The sequence below is a fragment of the Morus notabilis genome, unplaced genomic scaffold (genome assembly GCF_000414095.1).
Source record: "Morus notabilis unplaced genomic scaffold, ASM41409v2 Scaffold18, whole genome shotgun sequence".
Classification (NCBI taxonomy): Eukaryota; Viridiplantae; Streptophyta; class Magnoliopsida; order Rosales; family Moraceae; genus Morus; species Morus notabilis.
Window position 1 is genome coordinate 125,006 of NW_010358991.1, and position 9,130 is coordinate 134,135.

The following is a 9,130-nucleotide window of genomic DNA, read 5'->3' on the forward strand; positions in this document are numbered from 1 at the left end:
AAAAAACTTAACGATTAAAGTGAGATTGATAACAAAATTAAAAATACCATTTCTAGACTCACTTTTCTTTTTAATTGTAAAGACATAAAAAAGTCCCAATAGAACAGCTGTCCTTCAACTTGTCCTGTTTTACCTTCACAGTTCGCCTAAACAAGTTATGCATGATAGTGGTCGAATAATTAAAAGTTTTTTTATCGGCCTTACGTTTAGGGTTCATTAAATAAGAACCACGAATTCTTTCTCATTATAGTTAGTTACAAAAGTAGAAAACATGTCTATATTTATATATATTTTAAAAGAAAATACATGTTATATCTCTTAAATAATAAATAAAAATTATAAATAATATCCAACCAGCACCTCTGTCCAAAATGTCCCCAATGAAAGCATAAATACACACATACATAATGTATATTTTATTCATCAGTGATCGTGACGATAAGAACAATACAAATTGTAAGTCCCATATATAGATCTTTTTGTTTTTTGTTTTTACTGTATTAAATTTTATTTTTCTTTGTCAAAATAATGAAACCTAAAAGCAATATCACTATTTTATTGAGAGAAGGTAAGGATTTTAATTCCTTTTCGATGATTAGAGTTGGATCCCCTCCCTTGCACAAGTTTCAAGTACTGATCACTGCAAGCGACTCGTTCGTTTGGATTAGCTAGATCCTAGATGTATAAAAACTCTTGGAGCCACTCGCAAGGCAACAACTAATTGCAAGATTCTTCAAAGTTCTTGACGATTAATGCTTGTACTACAGATTTCAGGCATCTGGTAAATGGGAAAAATAAACTTAAACGTTAATTTTATCTGGAAGAAGCTTCTTAAAACATTTAAAAACTAACTAATTACTCATTAGCAAAATAATAACAATAATTAACGAAGTACTGATGTTTTATCTGTATGAAGGTCATTAAGAACATGAAACTAATGTATAATCATTCTGTATATTGGCAATGACACTAAAACAAGCAATAGATTACCATTTTGTATATATATATATATATATATTGGCAATGATGCTGAAACTAATTACTCGTTGTCAATCATCCTCGAAGTACTCATGATATATGTCTCTCTCTTCAGCAAAGCAGCATTCAAAAATTCGTCCATTGCCTTGATAGAAGACCCCTTGCAACCATTCTCATCTCTCAGGGCATCCCTCATGATGTCCCCGACCTCACAAACCTTCCTTCTGATTTCATTTCCTTTCTCTGATCCAACTTTCATCACCAACTCAATCTTTTTGACCATTTCTTCATGTCCAACTCTAGAGCTCTTTCCTCTAGCAACCTCCACACAAACTCCCAACTCTTCTTCTAAAAACTTGGCGTTATAAAACTGATCCGCTGCAAGCGGCCATCCAATTATTGGCACGCCATGAGTAAGCGCTTCAATAACTGAATTCCAACCACAGTGACTCAAAAAAGCAGACACAGCTTCATGACTCAAAATGTCAACCTGTGGTGCCCATTTATGCACAATCAATCCTCTTTCTGACTCTCTAATTCTGTCCTCAAATCCCTTAGGCAGCCACTCCTCAGCTCGAAACTCCCCATTTATGTCATACCCGATTGGCGGCCTGACAACCCATATGAAATTCTTGCCACTAGACTCGAGAGCCATCGCTAATTCCATCATTTGTGATGTTGATATGGTGTTCATTGACCCAAACGACACATAAAGTACTGACCATGCAGGTTTTGAGTCGAGCCATTTGATGCACATCTCTGACGTAAACGTAATAATTGCACCTTCTTTTCTAGCAAGAACCGGCAAAACGACAGGGCCAATGGGCCAAGCCGGTCGGCCCAATTTCCTCCTAAAGTACAACAACCCAGTCTTGGCTTCAAGCTCTTCCACAGTGTTGAACAACATGGCGTCCGCATTTTCCCATAAGGACAACAGTTTCTGTATAACCGCTGTGAACTTATCTCCATTTGCATCCCGTAAATTCTCCGACATCTGCGTGACGTGGATTCTCGAAGCTTCTGGAAAGTCCGGGACCGTGATGGTCTCGTTCGTGACGTTCTTGAGGTGAGGCAGGTTCAGCCAGAGGGAGTGAAAGCACGCGAAGCCAAAGGCGCCGCCGCCGCAAAAGAGGGCGTGGAAGACGCCGAACTCGCGGGCGATCTCGTGGGACCATCCGAAGAACATGTCGGCGATTATGCAGAGCGGTCGGGGCGAGAGGTCGGAGATGAGTTTTCTGAAGGAGGGTTTGAGTGAGAAGGAGGCTTGGAAGAAGTTGGGAAGGAGATGGTAGGGAAGGACGTCGGTGTTCTCCACGCCGGGAGGGAGGCCATGGCCGGAGCCGCAAAAGGGGATTGTGAGAAGATGAATACTGCTGTTTGGAGGAAGAGATGATGAGATTTTGGGGATGTTGAGTTTGGTTGTGACAAAGGTTATGGTGCAATTGTGTTTTTTCTGGAGTTGATTGGCCAAGGCTATGAAGGGAATTATGTGGCCTTGTGCCATGAAAGGGAATAGCACTACGTTTCTTGAGTTCTCTGTCTCAGAAACCATTGTGAAGCTTGCGCTAAGTGAGGGAAAAGGTTAGTGCGGACGCGATGAGAGAACTTCTTGTTGATGTTTATAAGATAAAGAAAGGAAGAATATTGTTCAACCGAACGAGATTAATAGGCTTGTCTAACAATAAATGAGCCCCGCCGATTAATCATGCATAACAAGCTTTTTCCTCTCCTTTTTTTTTTTTCCCTTCCTTTTCCTTTTTTCTTCCGGTCATTCAGTCGGTTTTTCTTACAGCTAGCATAGTTTGGCATTTTGTTGACGTGATTGGCCAAGGGAAAGAAGAAAAAAAAGTTGGCCGATTAATGTCAAATTTTAATAGCATCGTTTTTTTTTTTTCTTTGGGAAGAGAAAGAAGCAGGATCAGCCACGTGCATGTGCTAACTAGGTCTTGGTCAAATTTGATTGGAGTAGCAAAATGCCTTTTTAACTTCTAGACTCTAATCGCGTAAAGAGGACATCTCCAGTACGATCATCAAAGGTCAAAGTAGGTGCCCATGCTTTTGACGTAATTTTTGTCTCCTCCAGTCGTTCGTCGTCACTAAATTGTGCTGTCGTTTACTAGGTTCCATGTGGCTTTTAAGTTGCTGTTGTTTATAAGCAGATGTCGTTTTAGATTCTGTTGTCGTTTTTAGGTTATTGTTATATGTGATGCGGATGTCGTCTATCGTCCTTTATAAGGCTGTTTTTGTTGGTGAAGTGGATGTCGTTTAACATTTCAGTCATTTGATGTTATTATCGTTCATAATGTTCATGTCATTATGCTGTCGTTTATGAGATTATTGTCGTTTTCAGGTGATTGTCGCTTACAATGTTGTTGTCGTGATTAAGCTGTAGTTGTTTTTATGTTCATGGTCATTTTCAAGTCATGGTTTTTACATTCCAAAGCTTGTGAGTAAACGAACTTGCAAAGCTAGTAGCTGCAATGTTTAAATTAAATTAATAAGAAATCTAATTTTGCTTATTTCATTCAAGCACCGGACAAAAAAGAAGCTTGGACAAAGTGAGGGAAACAGGTTAGTGTGGAGACGATGAGAGAAGTGGTGTTGGATATTTGAGAGAAGATAACCAATCTAATTTCCCTTTTCAATGATTAAATTTAGTGCTGGGTCTTCCCTTGCACAAAAGTTTCAAGTGCTCGTTGCAAGTAACTCTTTAGGGATCTGTTTAGTTTGTTGATTCGAATTTTTAATTTGAATTTAGATGTAATTTTATGTGAGTTTTGTACTATAGTAAAAAGTTAGATGTGATTATTTTTTAGAGTTTTTAACTATAGCAAAACTCGAATTATAAACTCAAATCGGAAAAATGAAATGGACCTAGATTATTTAGTTGTGAAAACTTTTGATTCTGTGGCGCATAAAACTAGAACTTGAAAAACTAACAGCTGATAACTTCAAGTTCTTATTAATGAAAATGCTTGTATTAACTGTTAACATAATTCAAGGACCCGGTAAAAGAGGAAAAACTGAAGGAAAAAAAAAAACTCACTATAGAAACTTTAATTACTCATGATATCTGCTTGACTGTCTCTCTCTTCAGCAAAGCAGCATCCAAGAATTCGTCCAATGCTTTGACAGAAGACCCCTTGAAACCACTCTCAGCTTTCATGGCATTCCTCATAATCTCCCTAACCTCGTAAACCTTCCTCCTGATTCCATTTTCCCTCTCTGATCCAACATTTATCACCAACTCAATTTTTTGATCATTTCTTCATGTCCAACTCTGGAGCTCTTTCCTCTCGCAACCTCCACACACACTCCCAACTTTTCTTCTAAAAACTCGACATTGTAGAACTGGTCCGCTGACAGAGGCCATCCAATTATTGGCACGCCATAACCAAGAGCTTCAAGAGTTGAATTCCAACCACAATGACTCAAGAAAGCAGACCCAGCTTCATGACTCAATATATATTGCTGTAGTGCCCATTTATGCAAAAGTAACCCTCTTTTCGACTCTCTAATTCTGTCCTCCAATCCTATAGGCAGCCACTCCTCAGCTCTGAACTCCCCATTTATATCAAACCCAAACGGCAGCCTAACAACCCATATGAAATTCTTACCACTAGATTCAAGAGCCATGGCTAATCCCATCATTTGTGATGCTGATATGGTGTTCTGTGACCCAAACGACACATAAAGTACTGATCTTGCAGGTTTTGAGTCGAGCCATATTGTGCACATCTCTGACGTATTTCTGCCCTCTTTCCTCACAACAACCGGCAAAACGACAGGGCCAATGGGCCAAACAGGTCGTCCCAATTTCCGCCTGAAGTAGAGTAACCCAGTCTCGGCCTCAAGCTCTTCCACGGTGTTGAACAAAACGGCGTCGGAAGAAACCATTCGGATAACACTCGCTTCCGCATAATCACTGAATCCCTATTAGACCCATCCGCCGCTCGCAAGAACGGCGTCATCTGAGTGACGTGGATTCCAGAAGCTTCTGGAAAATCGGGCAACGCGACCTCATGATCACGGCTGCCGCCGATGATATTGCGGTGAGGCAAGTTCATCCACAGAGAGTAGTAACAGGCGTATCCAAAGGCACTGCCTGCAGCAAATATGGCGTGGGAAACATCGAACTCGCTGGAGATCTCCTGGGACCATCCCAAGAACATGTCGGAGATTTTGCAGAGGAGGCGGCCGGTTTCGTGTTTAACAAGGTCGGAGATGAGGTTTCTGAAGGAGGGTTGAGAAAGAGGCTACCACGAAGTTGGGGAGGAGATGGTAGGGAAGGATGTCGGCGTTCTCTATGCCGGGAGGGACGCCATAGCTGGAGCCGAAAAAGGGGATTGTGAGAAGGCGAATATTGTTGTTATTGTTTGGAGGGAGATATGATGAGAAATTGGGGATGTTGAGTTTGGTTGTGACAAAGGTTATGGTGCAATTGTGTGTTTGTTGGAGTTGATTGGCCAGTTCTATGAAGGGAATTATGTGGCCTCGTGCCATGAAAGGGAATAGCACTATGTTGTCTTGAAGGGTCTTTCTCAGCCATTGCTAATTAAGCTTGGACTCGGTGAGAGCAAGCTGAGGGTGATACAGGAAGATAGAGATCGGTTAATGTTATCACGAGCTAGCTAGCTATTTCACGTGTAACTTTCGGTACGTTCATTTCACACTTCGACTTGTGTAAATTAGAAAAAGAAATTTAGGGTTTGTTCTTTTAGAGTTTAACTTGAGTATAATTTTTTAGTTGAATTTGAGTTATAATTTGAGTTTATATTTGGTTGTGTACATTTGAGTTATGATTTGAGATAAAAATCTTTTTGAGTTTGTATTTGAGTGAGTCAAAACTTGAATTTATATTTAGATAGTATTTTAATAAAAACTTAATGCTGATGGAAAATTGAGATTAATAGGCTTGTCTAACAAAAAAGGAGCCCCGCCGATTAATCAGGCATAACAAGCTTTTTCCTCTCCTTTTTTTTTTTCCCCTTCCTTTTCCTTTTTTCTTCCGGTCATTCAGTCGGTTTTTCTAACAGCTAGCATAGTTTGGCATTTTGTTGACGTGATTGGCCAAGGGAAAGAAGAAAAAAAAGTTGACCGATTAATGCCAAATTTGAATAGCATCGTTTTTTTTTTTTTTCTTTGGGAAGAGAAAGAAGCAGGATCAGCCAGATGAAACTTGAACTCGAGTTTTAGTCTTAAACTCGAGTTTGAACTCGAGTTTAAATTCGAGTTTAAACTTAAAAGAACATGAACTCGAATAAAGTTGTAACTCGAGTTACTTTTTTTGAGTTTTTCACTCAAAAGAACAAGCCCTTAAGTTGTAAAATGAAGAAGGCCGACCTCAATTAATTTGGAATTAAAGTTTATATTTATTGTTGTAAAATGATAGGGTTGTTCTTTTGGAGTATAACTTGAGTGTAGTTTTTGAGTTGAATTTGAGTTATAACTTGAGTTGAAGTTAAAATTTGAATAAAATTGAGTAAAATTGAATAAAGTTAAAACTTAAAAGAACGTGAACTTGAATAAAATTGAAACTTGAGTTGTCTTTTTTTGAGTTTTTTAGACAAAAGAACATGACTTTTATTTATTTTAATTTTGTTTTTATGATATGGTCAATTAATTAGGACTTAATTAGTTCAACAACTCAAATTGTAAAGATTTAAACTTTGTTGGTTAGAAATGTAGAATTTAAACTGTAGTGATTCAAACTGTGATCTAAACCGCTGTTTGAATATGTAAATAATTTGTAATTTGAATTGTGAATAAAATTCAAACTGCGTTTGGATAACGTATTGAAAACTGTCATTAGAGTTTTGTAATAAATATTATAAAACCTCATTATAAATAACATTAAAAATATGCAATATGAGTGAGGATTTGTTCATCTTTTTATTATGAACACATTAAAAAAATCATTTCAATCGGAATTAAAATAAAAAAAGTTATAACATTTTTAAGATTGAAATTGAAAAAAAAATAGAATATGAAATTATTGAACTATTGACAACAATTTATATTGTTAAAATTGAGAGAGAGAGATGAATTCTAAAATCAATCATTTAAGTTGTCATTGAACCATTGTTAATGATTTAAAATGTTCTTGAATTTTTCTCTTCCAAATACCAGTTTAAATCCTGAATTATAGTTTGAATCTTAAACAATAATTTGTGTTGTCGAAATAAATAGGAACTTAGTTAATTTTAGACATCTATTCACTTGAAAGTTCATTTGTGGGATCCAACTCACAAGCATCCACCCAGAGCCCAGCCCTATCCCTCTTCACATGCCATCAGAACCAAAAGATCTCAGGTACAACCTCTCATACATTTATAGGATCACACCATTAATTGCAAAAAAAAAGGAAAAAGATCTTCTTGGTAGATGCAACATTAAATTTAATTAAAATAACATCATATTAAAAAATATGTAAAACATATAATTTTTAATATAAATCTAACGCTTAAAAAGTAAAAAACTACCGTTCATTTTTTTTAATCCTACCAGAAGAACTCTCAAAGAAAAAAAAAATCAACCAAAAGAAGAAACTAAACTAAAGAAGAAAATCCAAATATAAAGTTAAAAGGGCGTAGTTGATATCACAATTCACAAGTAATTATTGAAAAGAAAGCCAAATTATGTCATTAATATAGATAGGAAAGTTGTGGGTGCAAAATAATATGGCATTCTTGACTGTGAGACCTCAAAAAAAGACTCATTGGTGAGACTTATTTTTAATTATTAGATTAAATTTTTAATAATTATATTTGTGCAAATCTGTATTTTAAATTTATAGTGTGCCGCACATAATTACTCTTATTACATATCTGACCGTTAAAAAATTAATTCAACAGTTAAAAACAAAAGTCTCATTAGTGAGTCTTGTTTAGGAATCTCACTGTAAAAATTACCAAATAATATACATATTAATTATTAGGAAATTTTTAGAGTAGAATAAGCTACTTTACTCTATTAATGGAGTAAGTATTTTCAAATGTTAGATTATTTAAATTTAAAAAAAATCTGTATAAAAAATTTACGGCGTACCAAACAAAATGCTCCACTGATAGAATACAGTAACTTGCTCTCCCGTAATGTATTATTCTAACATTTTTCTACAACGGCCACGAGAAAACGTTGATCTATTTTTCTCGTTTGCCAAAACAAGGTGAAAATTGATGGCAGATGTCACTTTTCCAAGTCAATCCCAAAGAAGACCAAAAAAACTCGGATTATAATAACAATCCTCATCGGACATATTCTCCCCCTGTATAATTCATTTCGTAGAAGTTGTATCAAATCTCAATTTGATTGCCAAATAGTAATAGTATTGATCCAATATGGGCGAGAATATGAGATCATCATCATCATCATCATCATCAAGATCAGAAACTGTGGTGGTGATGTTCCCTTTCATGGCACAAGGCCACATCATACCATTCCTGGCTTTGGCTCTCCAAATAGAACGCAAGAATGGATTCTCCATAATCTTCATCAACACGCCTCTCAATATCAGAAAGCTCCGATCATCTCTCCCTCAGAACTCCTCCATTCGTCTTCTCGAAATCCCCTTCTCCGCCACCGACCACGGCCTCCCTCCCGACTCCGAGAACACCGACGTCCTTCCCTACCCCCTGGTCATCCGCCTTCTAGAAGCTTCCACTTCTGTCGCCCCTTCCTTCCAGAAAATTCTCCAAGATCTCATCCTTGCTGGCCGAAAACCGCTCTGCGTCATCGCCGACATCTTCTTCGGCTGGACGGCCACCGTCTCCAAAGAGCTCGGAATCTTCCACGCCGTCTTCAGCGGCTCCAGCGGCTTCGGCCTCGCCTGTTATTGCTCTCTCTGGCTCAATCTTCCTCACCGGAGAAACGGCGGCTCCGACGAGTTTTCTTTGCCGGATTTTGAAGAAGCGAAGGAGATTCATGTCTCTCAATTGCCTCTCAATATCTTCGAGGCTGATGGTGAGGATTCTTGGTCTAAAATCCAGAGGCAAAATCTGTCTTCTTGGTTTGATTCCGACGGGATTTTGTTCAACACTGTTGGGTGTTTCGATCAGCTAGGCTTGATGTATTTCGAGAGAAAGTTCGGCCGTCCGGTATGGCCAATCGGACCGGTTCTTTTGTCGTCGGAAAGCCGAGCTTCTGTAGGGAA

The 9,130-nt window shown here is 37.8% G+C and overlaps 2 protein-coding genes across 4 annotated transcripts in view; one reads left to right on the forward strand and one right to left on the reverse strand.

Annotated features, from left to right (window-relative positions):
• Window positions 1–437: 437 nt before the first annotated feature.
• Window positions 438–9,130, reverse strand: part of LOC21391363 (lysine-specific demethylase JMJ30) — a 14,177-nt gene continuing 5,484 nt past the window's right edge. Inside the window, exons 1-2 of one of the 2 annotated variants that reach the window (XM_010093686.2) lie at window positions 991–2,715; window positions 438–778 (exon numbers count right to left, since the gene is read on the reverse strand). In XM_010093686.2, coding sequence (XP_010091988.1) covers window positions 1,040–2,530 — 1,491 coding nt within the window. In that variant the 5' untranslated portion in view covers window positions 2,531–2,715 and the 3' untranslated portion in view covers window positions 438–778; window positions 991–1,039. Of the gene's footprint in view, window positions 779–990; window positions 2,716–9,130 lie in introns of those variants that run through there. The other variant, XM_024162742.1, reaches the window with a different exon arrangement.
• Window positions 8,054–9,130, forward strand: part of LOC21391362 (UDP-glycosyltransferase 92A1) — a 2,405-nt gene continuing 1,328 nt past the window's right edge. Inside the window, exon 1 of one of the 2 annotated variants that reach the window (XM_024162741.1) lies at window positions 8,054–9,130. In XM_024162741.1, the coding sequence (XP_024018509.1) occupies window positions 8,319–9,130 (812 nt within the window). In that variant the 5' untranslated portion in view covers window positions 8,054–8,318. The other variant, XM_024162739.1, reaches the window with a different exon arrangement.